General features: G+C 38.9%; 1 protein-coding gene across 2 annotated transcripts in view; it reads right to left on the bottom strand.

The window, feature by feature from the left end:
- The window catches only part of NCAM2 (neural cell adhesion molecule 2), a 417403-nt gene that overhangs the window by 61394 nt on the left and 334964 nt on the right, over window positions 1-21045 (bottom strand). For both annotated transcript variants that reach the window (XM_080656219.1, XM_080656220.1), the window contains exons 10-12: window positions 20318-20505; window positions 15527-15623; window positions 1863-2036 (exon numbers count right to left, since the gene is read on the bottom strand). In XM_080656219.1, the coding sequence (XP_080512345.1) occupies window positions 1863-2036; window positions 15527-15623; window positions 20318-20505 (459 nt within the window). The remainder of the gene's footprint in view (window positions 1-1862; window positions 2037-15526; window positions 15624-20317; window positions 20506-21045) is intronic.

Raw genomic sequence — 21045 nt, 5'->3', positions numbered from 1 at the left:
CAGCTAAAAGTTAAAGAAGAATATAATAATATGTCCAGGTCTCAATTGCACCCTAAACCTAGGACCAGGTGCAGAGTGAGCAGGTGAAATTCATAGGAAATTAATTAATGGGTTATTTAGAATCAGAATCCACTAACAGAAAACTTTTATGCTAAAATTTTCTTGCTAAATGGCATTGCAAATCAAGCATGAGCTAATATTTATTTCTAGGTGGTGATATCAGCAATTAGAAGTCGTTACATGAAGAGTATATAATAAATTAAAGAAATAAGGACAACTAACTGAACATTAACTAAACTTATGTAAATTAGAATAAATAAATAAAGCCAATTTAAAGGCAAAAAAGAGTCTATCACCACATGCACCTATCTTTTCAGAAATTAAACCTGAATCTTCTAACAAATGCTTTAAAGCAATGTGTATAATTATGTTCGAAAAAAATCTCTTAAACTTTAGGATGAATAAACAGCACAAACTATAATCCAACAGCAAAAAGAAGCATTTCTTCACTATTCAAAAATGTATATGTGCTTTAAAATATGTCTTTGGATTTCTTCTCTGGGGGAAAATGATGCGAGAAGGAGATCTGAGACTGGGACCCTGGTAAGGAGCTAGAACCTGGAAGTTCTTGGAGAGAAATAAAATTATGAGCTAGAAACAGGAGAGGGGGGAGAGAGACAGAGAGAGAGAGAGAGAGAGAGAGAGAGAGAGAGAGAGAGAGAGAGAGATGCTGGCAACAACTTTGTCTGGCCTGCAGTCCACCTGCATCTCTAGCTATCTGTCCCCAGAAAGTACAGGTGAAAACACAGAACACCCCAATAGAACTACACAGCATCATTTAAGAGGTATTTGATTCCATTCCATGGAATTTGAAACATGGGGTAAATAATGATTGATTGGTAATATTTCTGATATTTCTATCTAAAATCTCTATTCACTCTTAGTGAAAGCTAAACAAGCAAGTACCCACACAGGTGAGACTAGAATACTTTTATCTGTTCCGTCTCCATTGACTACTAGAATGATTCTTCACAGGAAGGCTCATGGCCATGTACAGAACCCTTATACCATACGTGCAAGGCTTAAGGCAGGGCCAGTAAAGGAAGACAGGATTCCTGGAGCAATCATTTCCTTACTATGTTATGCTAGACTTTTGGACCACTCAGTGTAGTTCTATGACTCAAACAACAAAGTCCAAACTCATAATTTATTATTATTTTCTACGTTAGTTCCTTCTTATAGTAGAAAAAAATCACATTTTTACAACATGATGAAATTCTACATAAGTAAAAAGTAGAGTTATAAACTGTTTTAACTTCCCTGAGTTAGCTAATTCTATACTCAAAATGTCATGATTGGTGGCAAAATCTGAATTTTCAAAATGTACTTTTGAAATAAAGTTTAGTAGGCAGATGAATTTTTATAGATGACTTTATATATATATATATATATATATATATATATATATATATATATATATATGACATTTTACACCTACTAATGGAAGAAATACTAATAAGTGAAAAAAACACACATTTCAGATTATTCAGTCATCAAATCTCACGTCAGCAATTGTTTTTCCACCACCAAAAATTGTAAATTCTAACTTCCCTCCCTCCCTAGAATTGAACTTTGGTGACTTTTTTGCTACTCATCCATCCTTACTAAGGATGCAAACTTTCCCACTATTTTTTGAAGTTATTTTCAAAAAGAGAATGTAAAATGGGTGGTGGAAATGTCTTCTCAACCCTACCATATTGAAAGGAAAAAAGTACACCTTAAAGGGAAATAAAAAGCTAAGAACACAGTAATATTTAAGATCAGCTTGAATTAATTTACATACTTTAAAATCACGGACTCACTTTGAACTCCGTGGGAGCGTACTATTTTCCAGGTTTCTGATGCCACTTCTTTGACATCCACTTGATAGTGATGGATAGGCACGCCTCCATGGGAATCCGGCTTGTTGAAAGAAATTTTGGCTGTGGTCTGCGACAGCTCTATAATCTTCACCCCATAGGGACTGGATGGTACATCTGTGAAGGAAAAATCACAAAGAAAATGTAACCTAATGTAGATGTGCATTGTACAGGTGATCTGCTGTGGAAGTGTGCACCTGAAACCTGTAAAATTTTGTTAACCAGCATCACCCCAATAAATTCAACAAAGCTGCTAAAGAAAAAAAAAATATATATATATATTTGTGAAATATTTTAAAGTGAATTAATAAATTCATAAAATGGGATTGAGAGACATGTGATACAACTTTCTAAAAAAAAGACCTATGGTATTCTGAGAATTAGAAATAAAGGGATGTTGCTGCCTTTAAACATACTAATTTGAATTACAAAGCTTGCATAAACTGCTGAATAATCCATCTAAATTGCAAGAAGGTATACACTAATCAATCTTTACTAAATGAGCAAGCAAACTATAAAACATTCACTATCACATTTCATTTATTGAGGAAATAATTTTATTTCTTATTTTTCTCTATAATAGCATTTTTTGGCATTTGAAGAAAACAAGCTTGTGAGAGAGGCTGGAGAGGGAATGCAGGTATAATTAAAACATAACGAAATAATTTTTGAAAAATTAGTATAAATAATCTCTTGTGAAAATATAAGCTTTGTGTGTTTTTTCATTAAAATTATATTAATAATTTGGGGGCAATAGCTATGTTTAGAGAAAATGCCATTATGAACTAAATAAAACTATAAGCTATCTGATTTAATTTCATTTAAATATTTAATTAAAATAAATCTTTAGTTGAGATATTTAAGTTTTAATTCTTGTATTTAAAAAATAACTATAGCCCAGCCAGTGTGGGGAGTGCAGGAGGCAGCCGGTCAATGATTCTCTCTCATTGATGTTTCTATCTCTCTCTCCCTCTCCTTTCCTCTCTTAAATCAATAAAAATATATTAAATAACTATAAATCATTCTTGTGTATGTTTTTGTTATCAGTATATTACATCATTTTCAAACTCAGTAAGGTATCCTGAGTGAAACTATTTTCTTTTCCAATATAGAAAACTTTATAAAATGCTATCTGTAAGGTCAAACAAGCGAAAGGAAAAAATAACAAATAAAATGTCTCAATAAGGGAATTTATGACACCTCTACTCCAGAAACCTGAAGAATTAGAGGCTCATTAAACATTAAACATATCTCTTTCTGCCTCTCAATCTCTCTCTTTCTTTTCAATAAACATCAAAATAATCATAAATTTTGGTAATCTACACTAATAAAAGAGAAAGATGCAAATTTACCGTACCTTCGCCAGACCCACCAGCCAATCAGGAGTGAGTATGCAAATTAACCCAACAAAGATGGCAGGTTAATTTGCATACACAGGTGCCAAGTAGCCAGGGGCAGGACACAGGTGTTCCACACCACCCCAGCTACTCCGGGCCTCTGGGCAGCATGGGAAGGCAGAAAGGCAGCTCTGAGCTGGAGCAAAGGCAAAAAGGTGGCTCTGGCTGGAGCAAAGGCGGTGCCGGCAGCCAGGGGAAGGAAGGCCCATTCTTGCATGAATCTTCATGCATCGGGCCTCTAGTTTACATAAAAATAAGAAATCAAGAGAAGTTTGAGACTCAGAGTGCACAAAGGAAGAATTAAGACAGACCACCAGAGCAAAGAAGGGTGGTTAGGGACCAAGATTAAGATCATTCACATTCTCATATTCCCAGTCACTATATATGGATGCAAGAAATGGATGGTGAAGATAGGAAAAAGATTGATTCATTTGAAATATGATGCTGGAGGAAAGCTCTATAGTACCCTGGACTGACAAAATGATAAGCAAGTGGGTCCTAAAGCAAATAAATTAAGCCTGAAATATTGTTGGAGGCAAAAGATGACAAAATTGAAGTTGTCCTTCTTTGGGCACATTATGAGAAGGCAGGGTTCTTTGCAAAATACAATAATGCTGGTAAAGATAGAAGGCAGCAGAAAAAGAGACAGATCCAATATGAGATGGATTGACTCCATGAAACAAGCCATAGGCATGAGTTACAAGAGCTGAGCAGGGCTGAGGAGATGAGGACATTGTGGACATCACTCATTGGTAGGGTCAGCAGGAATCAGAGCTGATTCAATGGCACATATGTTATCTACAGTAATAAAAGAGAAATATGCAAATTGACCATCACTTCACAACACCCACCAGCCAAACAAGAGTGAGTATGCAAATTAACCTCATTGCCTCCGTGGAGACTGACAGCAGGGAGGAGGCAACTCCCAGCACGGCCTGCTTGGCCATCGCCATAGCAACCCAGGAGCAGGGAAGTGCAGCTGTAGGCAGTACCCAGCATGGCCTGCTTGGCAGTCGCCGTGGTGTGGAGCAGGCAGGCCCTGCAGAGAGCAGAAAACTATGGGGAGTGGGCCTAAGCCATCAGTAGGACATCCCCTGAGGGCTCCCGGATTGGAGAGGGTGCAGGCCAAACTGAGGGACACCCCCCCCCCCCTTGTGCATGAATTTCGTGCACCGGGCCTCTAGTTTAAATATATAAATAAATATGCTATTTTATCTCTAGAATTAACTTTACAAAACTAAAAGAAAAAAATGATTGAAAGTAATGCAGTAAATTTCCATTCAGGTACAATCAAACATTCATATAAAAATTTAATGGCTATCAAAAACCAAATGTGCTGTATTTGCTGTAGTTAAAAGAGAGCAGTGTAGATCATATAAAATATGCCTTATAAATGGTACCGGGTAAGATCCTGGAAAGCAGGTTCATGACAATTTGAGTATGAATGTTGTAAAGAAATGCAATAGTATACATTCAGCTCTAATTACTAACAGTAAATTCTATGAAGTGCATTATGTTATAACACTGAGGTTTGGAAATAAATGTGTAGAATAGTGATGCATCCTAAAATCATCTTGCTATTAAAATCGTATTTGGAAATAAAAATTTTAATTATGGAAATACTCTATGTATGCTGTAATACGTAAATACCATCATGATTATCATGTTTCTTTATTCCTTAAGTTTTAACTATAGATTATTTTCATCAGTAAGTTTGATCTAAAGTTTGCAGAAGAGGCAAAAATCACACACACACACACAATCTGTGTGTGTGTGTGTGTGTGTGTGTGTGTGTGTGTGTGTGCTGAGTGACTCTCTAATGCCAATTAGGTTTAAGTCATGGGTGGGGAATGTCTAGTCCATGGGCCATATAAGGCCCACAGAATCATTTGGTCTGGCCATGCCAAGGCATTAGGGGTGAGTTAATTAAATGTTTGACCAAATATAGCAGGCTAATTTTTAGGTGGATAAATTTGTATGGCCCACAAATTATGTTATAAAAATCCAAATGGCCCTTGGCAGAAAATAAGATTCCCCACCCCTGCTCTAAGTGGATATCACAGTAATGATAATCTTCAGTGTGATGATAAATTTCAAAAGCAAAAGTGCTAATAGGGGAGAAAAAGAAGGTGCGATTCCTCTTGAGCTCCCACCTTTTTTAAAAATATATTTTTATTGATTTCAGAGAGGAAGGAACAGGGAGAGGTAAAAGCATCAAAGATGAGAGAGAATCATTGATCGGGTGCCTCCTGCATGTTCCCCCTCCCCTGGGGATCGAGCTTGCAACCCAGGGAAGTGCCCCAACTGGGAATCAAAATGGGACCTCCCGGTTCATAGGCCGATGCTCAAGCACTGCCTATCCAGGCCGGGGTGAGCTCCCACCTTTGACCATAGGGCATGTACATGGTCCTTGGTTCTGACACTGTAAAAAGAAGTAGACACTATTTGCTAAGCTGTGTACCTCAACATGGCACACCTCTACAGAAATAAGAGCCTTTATTCATAGCACAATGGAGCTATCACCAAACCTGGGCCAATGGGTATCTTTCCCTAGCCAGATAGTCTATTTTCACAGCTGCTGACTGTTATCTGATTCTCATTTAGATTTAGTTTGTGTTGGCCTCTTCTTTCTATTGCCTGACTAAAAGAAGTATGCTCATGATTTGCAGCTCTAGTATTGTTCCTAAACATTTTTTTACATTCTAATTTGATGGCTACTGAATTATTACATATTTATACGTGCACACAAACATATGCACATGTAATACTGAGAAAAGTGACTAGAATATACCAAGTCCTCAGGAAATATATGATGAATTAAATATATATTTCAGAAATTAAAAACAAAGATACAGAACAAGTACAAGGGAATAGTGTCTGATAAGCCTAGAACTAACATCTCGACGTCTTCTCCCCACTTTCTCAGTTGTTTTATAATCATATCCTCCTTCATTCAATCTGTCATGTACATTACTAATAATTAGTCTCACAGTTATTTTCATCTTTCCTGTATCACAATTCTTGTATCCCTCTCTTCCTTCCTGTTTCCGCTATTAATTCCCAAGCCCAGGGCCTATCTGCCTCTGCCGGTAATGCCATCTGTGGCTGTGAGCTCCCTTTTCTATTGGACATAGCACCAAATTTCAACCCAGATGGTGTATCAGTGCAAAATCAACCTTTCTAGAGCACTCCCTGATCATGCTCCCTCCCTGATCTGGGGATTCAGGAGCTTCCTTTTCTTTACAACAGCAAACTTACACTTTTCACTCTAGCTTTCAAGATCCTGAATTATCTAACCTCATTGGATATAAGCAAACAGATCACATTGCAAAAGACTATCAAACATAGTCCAATGTTGCAAATGGGGCTTGTGGTTATTAAATTTCAAACACAATGCTCCCATCATTACTAGCATATTTTTTCTAAACTAATTCTTAACACTTCCCCAAGTCAATAATTAATGAATGCCACCACCCATCACTGAATAGAAAATTTGTGAAAATGTGCATTTCTTTATTTACATTTTTTTTCACATCTACTACTGTAGGATGAAGAGCCTGGCTATGAATCATCAGAATTTACGGATCCAAGTCTAGTCTTGCTCCTTTTGTCAACTGAAACCTTGGAGGAATCCCTTAATCTTTCAACCAAATTGTACCCCACTAATGGATGAGCCTATAGTGGAAGTCTGCCCTCCTCTTTCCCACGTTAAACCCACTATCTCTAAAGGGCTTTTTTGTTTGTTTGTTTTTAACTTCAGAGAGAGGGAGAGAGAGAGAGAAATATCCATGATGAGAGAGAATCATCAATCAGCTGCCTCCTGCACGCCCTCTACTGGGGAGGGAGCCTGCAACCGGGGCATGTGCCCTCCTGGTTCATGGGTCCATACTTAACGTTACACTGAAGCATACCAGCCATGCTAAAGGGCATTTCTTTTCCTTGTCTCTTCTCCATAACATGGCATCATCAGGTAGTTCTTTCCCCCACCCCATTCTTCTCTTTTGGATTTTTATTCTTTCTTCTCTGTTTCATTATCATGAACTGTAATGATTTTTGTGAAATGGCAAACTTTCTTCAGTTTTACTATCTTCTCAGGCAAAAAACTCTTCTTCTGTTTCCCTGTCACACTATTTGAATATGTTGTCCCTAATTTCTGTCCTGACATCTTTACTTCTTCTGGGAAATTGGTTTCCTGAAATGCTGGAAAGCTAGCAAGTAAGGCAAGGTTCAGAGTTGCTGACCAGCTCTTTCCCCACTGATGAGGAAGTGATATTGCCAACCTTAGACCAATGGGAAGAGTTCGATATTCGTAAACCTATCTTTAAGTGGAAGTACCAAAATGACTATTCTTTTAGAATGTTGTCTTAAACTTTATCCTAGAGTTTTTCTATTGACACTTCACATTCATTTCTATCATTTAAGCTACTCCCCTTTATCATAAGGAGTAAAAGGCTAAAATCTTCATTTTTCAGACTCACCTGCTATGGTTCTTAGTGCCATGGGATGAAAGACTCATGGAAGGATGAGAATGCTGGAGGTATGTGAATGCCCTTCCCCCTTTGCACGAGGACAAAGCCTGTAGATGTGAATGATGGCAGCAGCCAGACTCCCTACTCCGCAGTCTAGTCACACATTTTCCGCTGCAAGGTGGCTGAGATGTCCTTAGAAGGGTAGCTTGGCAGCAGGACTTCCTGACTGCTGGTTAGCAGTTGCAGTTTTGACCTTGGACTTCACTTGTGGTATTTTGTGAACTTAAAGCCAGAAGACTAGTGGCTCTCTTGCCTTCTCTTTCCTCTGACTGTCCAATGCTTTTGTAGCCACCCAACTTTCTACATTAAATATTTTTCTGCTTATTTTATTAATATATCTCTGCCTAATAAACATATCAATGGAATTATCACATAAAGGATTCAACTTCCTAGATTTAGTAAGACCCTACTCTATAAAGTGTCTATTAACTGCATGTGCCTTATACACTGTGCTGAGATAGGTTGCATCTACATCTGCTCTGAGTGGCCACCTTATTTCCAATAAAATTATATATATTTCCTATTTCAATTGTCACCTTAGTCTAACATTATAGCCAATCTGTAACACATCTGAAAATCTGTAAATTCATTCTTATTTCACTACCCTTCTAGTTTTCTCCAATTCCCAAATCCAAATCATTTCCTATTGATCTATTCTCAGCACTTGATCACATGTTTAAATTGCCTCCTCACAATTAGTTATACTGACTCTCTGAGTAGGTGTTTTTAATTGTATTTGTTCATATACTTTTATGTATTGATTAAAGTACTCAATAAACCTGTCTTGATTATATCATTTTTACCTCTAATATTGTCCATTAAAATACTCATTTCCTCTTGGGGTATCAATGGAAATTATTTCCTCATATAAACCCAAGTCTTAACCCTTCTCAGAAGTCATGGATTTCAATAGACCATTATTAACTGGGCATATTAAATATGACTCGTAAGCAATTCAAGTAAAACACACTGATTATACATCCAATAATGCATCCAAATATGAGCCAAGCATCATTTTATGTTGTAGGATAAGCATAAAACAACAATCACTCCTCCTATGGAAGTTATATTCTAATTACATAAAAGTAAATATAATATATGAATTAGTTAATATAAGTACTGGTCAAAAATTAATTATGGAAGAGAAATTATTTTAAGTGGAAATAAAAAGGACAGTTGGAGTGTTGTAATTTTTAATATGATGGACAAAAATATCTCTGCTAAAAAGAACAATATTTGACTAAGGACTTGGATGAAAAAGGTGAAGGGATTGAGAAGTACAAATTGGTAGTTACTAAATAGTCATGGGGATGTAAAGCTCAACATAGAGAGTATAGTCAATAATCTTACCTAATAATAGACAAACATGTAAATTGACAGTACCTCCGCTACGCCCACCAGCCAATCAGAGTGAGTATGGTGGTTAATTTGCATACACAGGCACCAAGTGACTGGGGGTGGGTGGGATGCTTGCATCATCATGATGGCAGCAATGCAGGCATTCCGCCTCACCTCCAGTCTCTCAGGGCCTCTGGGCAGCGTGGGAAGGCAGGGCCGGAGTGGAAAGGTGGTGCCGGTAGCCCATTCTAGCATGAATCTTCGTGCATCTGGATTCTAGTATTGTAATAAGTATGTATGGTACCAGGTGGGTATTGAAAATATTGGGGGGACAGTTTATAAAGTATAGGTTTGTCTAGCCACTATACTGCACACCTGAAATGAATACAAAATAATATTGACTTTAAACTGTAATTAAAAAATAAAATTAAAAACAAATTGTATGGGGCATAAATAAATCCTATCTAATAAAAGAGCAATATGCAAATTAACCATCACTCCACTACACCCACAAGCCACGCCCACCATCCAATCAGGAACAAGTATGCAAATTAACCCAACCAAGATGGCTGCAGCCACGGAGCGAGCAGGAGGCCTGGGTTTCACCAGTAATCGAGGAAGCCAAGCTTTCCACACACCCTGGCCAGCCTAGGCCTCCACTCAAGGCTAGAAACTTTCAATTATAGAAGATAAATAAACCCCAGATACCAGGGCCTCCACTTGGGTCACCGGGGGATGTGGCCGGCCTGCAAACCACCACAGGAGCCTCACCCAGGCTGCCCCACACCCCAAGGGAACCCACACCCTGATCTGGGAAATCTTCAGGGCAAACCAGCTGGCCCCCACCCGTGCACTAGGCTTCTATCCTATCTAATAAAAGAGTAATATGCAGATTGACCATCATTCCAACACACAAGATGGCTGCCCCCATGTGGTCAAAGATGGCTGCCCCCATGTGGACATGAGATGGCCACCACAAGATGGCCAGCAGGGGAGGGCAGTTGGGAGGAACCAGGCCTACAAGGGAGGGCAGTTGAGGGTGATCAAGCCTATAGGGGAGGGCAGTTAGGGGTGACCAGGTCAGCAGAGGAGGGAAGTTGGGGGTGACCGGGCTTGCAGGGAAGGGCAGTTGCGGGGGGAGACCCAGGCCTTCAGGGGAGAGCAGTTGGGGGGGGCAGGCCTGCTGGGGAGGGCAGTTAGCGGTGACCAGGCCTGCAGGGGAGGGCAGTTAGGGGCAAACAGGCTGGCAGGGGAGCAGTTAGGCATCAATCAGGCTGGCAGGGGAGTGGTTAGGGGGTGATCAGGCTGGCAGGCAGAAGCGGTTAGGGGCAATCAGGAAGGCAGGTAGGCGAGCAGTTGGATTGTGAGACGGATGTCCGACTGCCCGTTTAGGCCCAGTCCTAACGGGAGCGGGCCTAAATGGGTAGTCGGACATCCCTCGAGGGGTCCCAGATGGGAGAGGGTGCAGGCTGGGCTGAGGGACACTCACCCCCCATGCACGAATTTCATACACTAGGCCTCTTGTATTGATATAAAAAAGAAAATATAAGGGGGAGAAAAAAGTTCATAGGAAGATGAGATATGCTTAGAGTGTTTAAAGGAGAAGGTCAGTCTGGGGAGAGAGCTCCTTTCTGAAACAGCAAAGATTATTTTAGGCTATTTGAGTTTACATTTATATATTTTAGGCTATGTGGAAAAACATAAACATTGGCTATGTTGAAATCAGTCTCTAAAATGCTACCAAAGCCCAGCTCGCACAGCTCAGTTGTTGAGCATCAACCTATGAACCAGGAGGTCACAGTTTGATTCCCAGTCAGGGCACATGCCCAGGTTGCAGGCTCTGTCCCCAGTGTGGGGCGTGCAGGAAGCAGCCAATCAATGATTCTCTCTCATCATTGATGTTTCAATCTTTCTCTCCCTCTCCTTCCTCTCTGAAATCAATAATAATCTGAGAGATGCAACTCAAAATGACAATGAGTTACCATCTCACACCTGTCAGAATGGCTATCTTCAAGAAATCAACAAACGACAAGTGCTGGTGAGGATGCGGAGAAAAAGGAACCCTCGTGCACTGCTGGTGGGAATGCAGACAGGTGCAGTCACTGTGGAGAACACTATGGAGTTTCCTCAAAAAACTAAAAATGGAACTCCCATTTGACCCAGTGATCCCACTTCTAGGAATATATCCCAAGAAAACAGAAACACCAATCAGAAAGGATATATGCACCCCTATGTTCATAGCAGCACAATTTACAATAGCTAAGACTTAGAAACAGCCTAAGTGCCCATCAGCAGATGAGTGAATTAAAAAACTGTGGTACATCTACACAATGGAATACTACACTGCTGTAGAAAGGGAGGAATTCTTACCATTTGCAATAGCATGGATGGAACTGGAGAGCATTATGCTAAGCTAAATAAGTCAGTCAGAGAAAGATAAATATCACATGATCTCACTTATTTGTGGAATATAATGAACAACATAAACAGATGAACAGGGGAGGGCTGCTGGGAGGGACCAGGCCTGCAAGGGAGTGCAGTTGGGGATGACCACACCTGCAGGAGAGGGCAGTTAGTGGCAGGAAAATAAAAGTGAACAAAAACAGATCCAGAGACAGAGAAGCATCGATCAGACCGTCAAACCTCAGAGGGAAGGCAGGGGAGGGTGGGGATAAGGGGGAGAGATCAACCAAAGGACTTGTATGCATGCATATAAGCATAACCAATGGACACAGACACCAGGGGGGTGGGGGCATCAGTGGGGGGGGGGTTGGGGGCAAGGACACATATGTAATACCTTAATCAATAAAGAAAAAAATGTAAACTATAAAAACGTAAAGTTAAAAATAATGTTACCAAAAGTGTTTATGATAAATGGATCATGTTGCTTTATGATGAAAAACTCCAAACTCCCCTTGCTGTTTACTTGATATAAAATAATGATGAATGGTTTTAAGATCTATAATTTGATCTTTCACTACCTTTCTATTTATGTCACTATTACTAATCCCTTCCCACGATATCACTCTCCAGTTCTCCATTAAGTGCCTCATGTCTTTTCCACCCACCTCTTTCCCAGCATGGCACATTTTTAGTCACTTTGATTTTTTTTTCTGTCTTCCCTTTTCTTCTTCACTAAACCTGTTTCTACTCATTCTATCAGACTCAACTCAAAAGTTGATACGTTTCATGAGGGGAACACTATGTAATATATATGATTGTCTAGCCACTGAGCTATATACTTCAAACAAATACAGATTAAAATTAAAAGAAAAAAAAAAGTTGATACCAGTTTGGAGCTTTTCCCAAGAAATCCAACCAGAATTCCATTTTGTGTCCCCAGGAATAAGATTCAGACTTCTATTGCAACCCTTTTTTTATACTCTTATTTGTAAAGATCAGGTGCCATATATTATTTATCTTCATACTTCTAAGATCTAGAACAGTGCCTGGCACCTTCTAGAAACTCACTCTATATATGTAGAGTGAGTGAATTAACATATAATTAGGAATTGATGAAGGTATAGATTCCCTAAAAATAATGTCTAGCTATCTTAGTTTCCTTTTATTTTTCCAGAGGAGCATGGGAATTAGAAAATTAAGGGGATGACATAAATAGTTTCCGAAGACACAAAAGTTTGTCATATATTTTCTGAACACAGAACGAGACATACTAGTAGACTTTTCCAAGTGAAATAATAAAGCCGGTTATGTAAAAGAAAACTGGTTTCATATTCAATTGAATAAAGTGTTTCCAAATGAATTAAGTTTACCCTGCTTCCAAATTTTATGGAACAAGTGTCTGGATAAAATACAGTCTAGGGACAAGGACAGGTAGATGGACAATAATTCCATATCTACAGAATTCTGTTCAATTGACCCAGCTTAACCTCTAAGCAGGTCTCCATTCTCAAAATGACGTGTATAGGCTTATACATGACTTAGGTGAAAATACAGGTGAATGCTTCCTGATATTTGTGAGTTAAATTAATCTTGGAAAGAGCGCTAAATCATTGGATTTGACAAGGTCTTATAGGTTAAAAAGATTAGCCCAAACTGACTAGATGAGATTAAATGGGCTAAGTATAAAGTCCTGAAATGAGGTTTTTTAAAAATCAATTGCAAAGCATAGCACATGAGACTTCCCTGAATAGCAGTTTTTGTGGAAAAGGTGTAGGACAAAACCCAAGGAAAATAAAAGTGATGAAATGAAATGGAATTTTGTATATGTAACAGATACACAGTGTTCAGGATAAGTGAGGTCACTATAGCGTTATCCAATTTCATTATGCATTGGTCTACAATGTCTAGGTCTATGCATTATATTTAAAGAGACATCAACAAACTGACTTCTACCCCCAAAGAAGAGTGACCAAAGTGAACTACAATTGGGCTAGCTGACATCCGTTGAGTACATGCCACGTGCTGGTGCTTTGAAAGCATTTTCTCACTTAGTCCTCACAACAGTCTTATCAGGTAGACCTTGGAATGGCTAGTGGGGTACTGACACCCGCTTCAGACAGGACCTCTCTCCCCAGTGCTAGATGTGCTGCCTGTCCACAGCCTACAGCCCAGTCCCTGTCCTAAAATTGCACAGGAAAAGGTGACTATCAGAAAAGCTGTCAAAGAAGGTAAGATCATTGTATTAAGGTTTAATACAAAAAGCTTACAGTGAAAAGGTGAATATAACTATCATGAAATAAATTAAGGAAGTTAAGAAAATAATGAATTAAATTATTTGATGAAGTTTAGAAGTTAAAGTCCTGTAAGAAAAAACTTCTTACAAATGTACATATAAATAAATATACAGAGTGTTTTGTCAGATCCTGATCTATTGGAAGGAGAAAACTTTAAGGAAGGAATCAATTAATTATATGGTTGCAGTTCAATTTACCTTTATGTGTTCTACATTTTTAATTCTCTTAAAGATATATACTTAAATAAAAAAGAAAGCATGTTTCCTACCTAGAAATTAAAATTATCACCTAGGAGTTGCATCTGCCTTTTCTCTCTCTATATCTAACTATACTTGTACTTCACATTTTTGTAAAAAGTTAATATTAAAAATGGTTATCAAATACATATATGAAATATCTTATTTCCCTTTAATTAATATAAAAAACAATTTTGATCCAACACATTTCATTTTTCTAGAATTTGCTTGAATAATGGTTTATTTATATGCTTAAATGCAGTTTTCATCCCATATTTTCCATTGAGATTAATTTTCTAATGACTTCATGGTAAACAATAAATATTAGTGTATTTATTCTTTCCTTCATCCCATCCTCCCTCTTTTCTTCTGTCTTAACTCATTCTCATCTTAATTTTTTTCCTTCTGGCTTTTCTTTCCTAAAACCTTTTCACACAATCTCTTCTCTTCCTTCTTCCCCATTGTAGTAAACCTTAAATTGGACAATTGCAGGTTTTCTAATTACATAATAATTTGAGTATTATGAGCTTTAATTTCTCTTTTGGCCATTACTACTAATGATATTACTTTTGTGAATGTATTTTCATAGCAATAAAAATATATTTCATAACTTAATATGCAATTATAGTGATGTATAAGAACTCTACTTAAAAAGGTTTTAAAATATTTTATGAAAGCTATTTATTACATTAAAACATAATATTTTAGTAATTTTCTAATATTTGTCTGCCTAGTCTTAGAATACAATGAATCACATTTTTATATCATTTGAGCTACAAAAAGTAGAAAATATGTATATTTCCAAATTTCTAATCAGACTTGTAAAACATAACAGCAAATTCTATAAATATATATGTGTGTGTTTGTATATTTATATTACATACACAATATAAAAAACTGAAAACATAGCTGGATTTCTAGTTAAAATAAGTTTTACTCTATGTTATTACTTCAATATATTTAAGTTTTAGGGGAAGAACTAGAATGTTTTTATATAAAAAAAGAATAAGACATTTTTTTGGAAAAAAAAGTTATATAACCATAAATTTTGTATTTCCCATAAAAATAAGTTTACTATTTACACTTTCAAGTTTAGAATTTTAAAATATATTCATTTTAGTTAATTTTTTTCTAAGGTGTCTTTTATTTTGAATTTTTTACCAAATTCTTACTATACTTGAAATATAATTCCCCCACTTATAAATTTGAGGGAATTAGAATCAGGGTGTAAAGTCAATTTTTATTAGTAAATACATTTTATGTCCTCACTGTATGTCAGATAGAACTGTTCCAAATGTCTAACCAACGGCTCATGTATTAGAACAAAATCCTGAATCATGACTTATTGAAATGTAAATGCTATTTGCTTACATAAATGTTATATGAGATTTCAAAAATTATTATGCTTACCAGCCAAAGCAAGAATATATTCTTGAAATCTTGTTCCTATATGATTAGTGGCTGTGCAATTATAGCGTCCAAAGTCATTGTCAGATGTAGGTGCAATCTAAAACAATAATAATACAGTTTTTACAATTTTAAAACAATATCACAGAAGTTTTAAAATAGACTAGCATGTCTACCATCTTCATACATATTTACTTACTCAGAGTTCCTTGCCGTAACTTTTTTCCTACATTAAGTCAATATCAATATACTAAGTAATATAAATCCTTTAAAGATGTAATCCATGGAATTATACTATCCATAGGACCAGGTGAATATAGTTTATTTATCAATATATTAAGTAAATTAATGTCACCATTTTGTTAGGTCTGTTATTAGAAAAAATCATTAGATATTTATATGTGTAAAGTTCTGAAAAAAGTAGACTTTGAAAAACATGTATTCTGCAATCACTGCAAATGTGAATTTGTACCACACAAGAAGCTTGTACCAAAGTAGTAACTCTTTGTTTACTCTATTTTAGCCTAAGATCAGGCATATTTAAAGTTCAAAAAAGGCTCAAGCCCTAACCGGTTTGGCTCAGTGGATAGAGCATCGGCCTGCGGACTCAAGGGTCCCAGGTTCGATACCGGTCAAAGGCATGTACCTTGGCTGTGGGCACATACCCAGTAGGGAGTGTGCAGGAGGCAGCTGATCGATGTTTCTCTCTCATGTTTCTCTCTCATCGATGTTTCTAACTCTCTATCCCTCTCCCTTTCTCTCTGTAAAAAAATCAATAAAATATATTAAAAAAAAGAAAGGCCCATCTTATGAGATTACTTAATATGAAATATCAATAAAGGATGGAGATTCATTCCTAGAAAATACTGAAAGGTATTTTGTAGGAAAACACTGCCCTTGTGTGGTAATCCCTGTAGAGAAGCAGATTATCTTGATCTCTAATAACAGTTACCTTGCCTCCATTTCTGTTCAGTTCCTATCATTCTCTTTCATTTTAGGTAGAACATAGCTGACTTCAATCCTTACACATTTGAAATCCATAATTAAATTAACCTTCTGGGACTCTGTTACTGAACATTGGGAACAACCTTATAATTCTAATGTACCGAAATTCTGAAGGACTACTTCAGAAAAGAGATTCTATTATAGTAATTGATAAAATTTTCAACCCCAGTAAGTATTATTAAGAGAGAGTATGATTACAAAAGTTGATGTTAATTTCAACTCTATCCCACAAGAGGAAAAATGATTTTTGTGGTAATGGGAGGCTATTAACTAAAAACTCAATTTTGAGGTCCACTGAAGTTGGTAATTTTGAGAGATACAAAAAAGTTGTGTTGTTCATTTTCTAGTTAGCTGTCCATCTAGGAATAGAGCAAAGGCTTAAGGACTAGAAGTTTTAACGGTTCTCAAATAAGTACCCTTAACTGATTAAATATTCATTTTTCTTACATTCAGTTTTTAATGAACCAGGCTAATTTAACGCAGATAATTTTACTAATGAAGAGGGAATTTGGCTAAAAATGTCTTTATTCTATAGGCATATGATAAAGTTATTTGTAAATTCCATAGGGAAGAATGTCTACTGAATATGAAAGGCCAGGTGGGTATACAGCCATAGGGCACAATATGCCAACCAAGGTGAGAGGTTCCACCATAAACCATTGATTCTATCACCTTGATCTCAAACTTCTATTCTCCAGAAATGTGTAGGGGTGAAAATGAAGGTTTCTTTTGTTTAAGCAACCATGTCTGTGGTCTTTGGTTTTGGCAGCCAGAGCACACTAATATTATTGCCCCAAAGCAGTTAAATACAACGGTTTTTAGTTATGGTTAAATTTTTAAAATTGAGGTTAAATCTGACCAAATGTTTTATGAAATTGAGTTCCATGTCAATTTGCCAGTAGCTAGTTCTAATACAAAGAAACCAATTTAAATTGATTTAGACAAAGTGATTTAATTATCAGTAAATTATCCAAATGTTTGGGAAAGTGATGGCTAAATCCTTTTATCAACCAAACTTTTACTTAAGTCCAATTGCCAGGTAGTAGAGTTTATAGGGCTCCAATGATAATATATTTAAGTTCAGCCAGTATGGATTATTAGATGTTATTCTAAAACATAGATTTTTAAAAATTAGTTCTCTATGTCAACCTAATGTCTGCAGTAAGTTTGTCATCAATATGGTGGCTTCCCAAGAGCCAAGGACCACCAGGGTTCCAAAGGAACAGTGCCTCAGGCTCAAGTTGGAAAGAAAAGGGGAATGGAGCAATATAAATTGAATTAGTGGGAAATGTAGCATCTGTTCAGATAAATAAGACTGTTGTATTGAAGAACATTCCCAATTGTTTTGAAAGCATCATAAATAGGAAGGGCTGATGATCACTGTCACAGGCATATAAACTTTGGAAATTAGTGCACGCACAATCAGCAATCCTATCTAATAAAAGAGTAATATGCAAATTGACCATCACTCCAACACACAAGATGGCTGCCCACATGTGCTCAAAGATGGCTGCCCCCATGTGGACACAAGATGGCTGCCACATATGGCCAGCAGGGAAGGGCAGTTGTGGGCAGTTAGGGGTGACCAGGCCCGCAGAGGAGGGCAGTTGGGGGTGACCAGGCCAGCAGAGGAGGGCAGTTGGGGGTGACCAGGCCAGCAGAGGAGGGCAGTTGGGAGAGACCAGGCCTGCAGGGGAGGACAGTTAGGGGTGACCGGGACAGCAGGGGAGGACAGTTAGGGATGACTGGGACAGCAGGAGAGGGCAGTTGGGGGCGACCAGGCCAGCAAGGGAGGGCAGTTGGGGGTGATCAGGCAAGCAGGGAGGGCAGTTAGGGGTGACTGGGCTGGCAGAGGAGGGCAGTTGGGGGAGACCAGGTCAGAGGGGAGGGTAGTTGGTGGGAACCAGGACTGCAGTGGAGGACAGTTGTGGGGGACCTAGGCCTGCAGGGGAGGGCAGTTGTGGGGGGGACCAGGCCTGCAGGGAAGGGCAGTTGTGGGGGACCAGGCCTGCAGGGGAGGGTAATTGGGGGGCCAGGCCTGCAGGAGAGGGCAGTTAGGGGTGACCCGGCCAGCAGGGGAGGACAGTTAGGGGTGACTGGGACAGCAGGAGAGGGCAGTTGGGGGCGACCAGGCCAGCAAGGGAGGGCATATGGGGGGACCCAGGCCTGCAGGGGAGGGCTATTGTGAGTGACCAGGACTGCAGAGGAGTGCAGTTGCAGGGAACAGGCCTGTAGTGGAAGACAGTTGGGGGGTACCAGGCTTGCAGTGGAGGGCAGTTGGGGGGGACCAGGCCTGTAGTGGAGGGCAGTTGGGGGGGACCAGGCCTGCAGGGTAGAGCAGTTGGGGGGACCAGGACTGCAGAGGAGGGCAGTTTTTGGCAATCAGGCCAGCAGGGAGGGCCGTTAGGGGGGACCGGGCCAGCAGGGAAGGGCAGTTGGGGGGCACCACGCCTACTGGGGAGGGCAGTTGGGGGGGAACCAGGCCTGCTGGGAGGACAGTTGGGAGGGGGAACCCCAGCCTGCTGGAGAGGGCAGTTGTTTGCAGCCAGGCCTGCAGGGGAGGGCAATTAGGGGGCCAGGCCTGTGGGAGAGGGCAGTTATCGGTGACCAGGCCAGCAGGGGAGGACAGTTAGGGGTGACCGGGACAGCAGGAGAGGGCAGTTGGGGGCAACCAGGCCAGCAAGGGAGGGCAGATGGGGAGGACTCAGGCCTGCAGGGGAGGGTAGTTGGGGGGGACCAGGACTGCAGGGGAGGGCAGTTGGGGGTGACCAGTCCAGCAGGGCAGGGCAGTTAGGGGTGATCGGGCCAGCAGGAAAGGGCAGTTGTGGGCGACCAGGCCTGCAGGGGAGGACAGTTAGGGGCAACCAGACTGGCAGGGCAGGGCAGTTAGGGGTGACCGGGCCAGCAGGAAAGGGCAGTTGTGGGCGACCAGGCCTGCAGGGGAGGGCAGTTAGGGGCAATCAGGCTGGCCGGGGAGCAGTTTGGTGTCAATCAAGCTGGCAGGGGAGTGGTTAGGGGGTGATTAGGCTGGCAGGCAGAAGCACTTAGGGGAAGGAGGCATAGGCAAGCGAGCAGTTTGGAGCCAGCAGTCCTGGATTGTGAGAGGGATGTCTGACCGCCCATCAAACTGGTGGTAGGACATCCCTCAAGGGGTCCCAGATTGGAGAGGGTGCAGGCTGGGCTGAGGGACACCACCCCCATGCATGAATTTTGTGCACCAGGCCTCTAGTTAATAAATAAAAGGTATTGTATTCAAACAGAATTTAAAGGCCAGGCACTTGGCAGCACAAAACAATTATCTACCATCTTAATTGTAAAAATAAAATGAAATGAGGCATTGAATAAGTAAATCTGGGTTATTAAGAAACTTGTGACTATATAGTGAGAACATGGCATGTATGTATGCCAATCTAAGGAGAAGGAAGTGTCACCACAGAACCAACGGCTAGTATAAACACTGAAATTGTAATTTGTGCCTCAAGAGCTGACAAATCACCTCCCCATTTGCCCTGATATAATTGTTTTAATTTTGCAAAAATATATTAATGAGAAATAATGACTTTTGCTATACACTCATATTTCTATATAAATAGTGAAATGTTAATCATTAATGGGCCATAATCCAAATGCATAAAATTTTCCTTTCAGTAAATAAACATAGGTTTTATATGCATTCTGTAACATAAACATATGGTAGTATATTTATATATTAAGATTTTTAAACATATTTTAAAATAACAGGTAATGACTAAAATAGTATAATTTATTGATATGTACAGGAAGACTTACCTCTAATATCATCTTTCTCCCTGTACTGTATGTCTTTAAATTAGTAGTGTTTTTAGCCGGCAAGACTAATTTCTCTCTTCTCCAGTGGACTGATGCTGGTGGATTAGATTTCACATCACAGCTTATATTGATCGGATTTCCTTCCCACGAGTAATAAATGGTTTGGTTTGATATGAACTTGGGAGCATCTATAAAGCAATAGAACATAACCGATTTATACTCCTTTTCATTAAGATAATCACTTAATTACTATAAACAATAGTAAGTTTGACTTGACTACAAAAAGCAATTCTAATTTCATATATTTAATATGTGATATCAGAACTCATAAAAATAAGTCATTTGACTGTTTCATCAAATAATTTTAATATTAATATAAGAGCATTCAAAGTTGATCAATTATTAAAATATGAAATAATGCTCAGAGTTAAGTTTGCTTTTAATATTCTGACAAAAAATATCTAACCAGTAAATTAATGGCTACCCACATTTGGAATCTGTTTCTCAAACAACCGGTATTGGAAAGTATAAAACTTAACAAAATCAGTACCTTATATAATTTTTAAATTTTGCCCTAATCATATAGTTTCTCTGGAAAATATTTTGAAACAGATTCCTGAAATGTCATTCCCAGCTTTTATTAAATAAGAGATGATTTAATTTAGTCTACAGTCAATTTGAAAATTAATGAATTACTATGATGCCTTGTCAATTTTTAGGCCCCTTCA

This window comes from Plecotus auritus (genome assembly GCF_963455305.1).
Source record: "Plecotus auritus genome assembly, chromosome: 2".
NCBI lineage: Eukaryota > Metazoa > Chordata > Mammalia > Chiroptera > Vespertilionidae > Plecotus > Plecotus auritus.
This window is presented reverse-complemented; position numbering and strand designations above follow the sequence as displayed.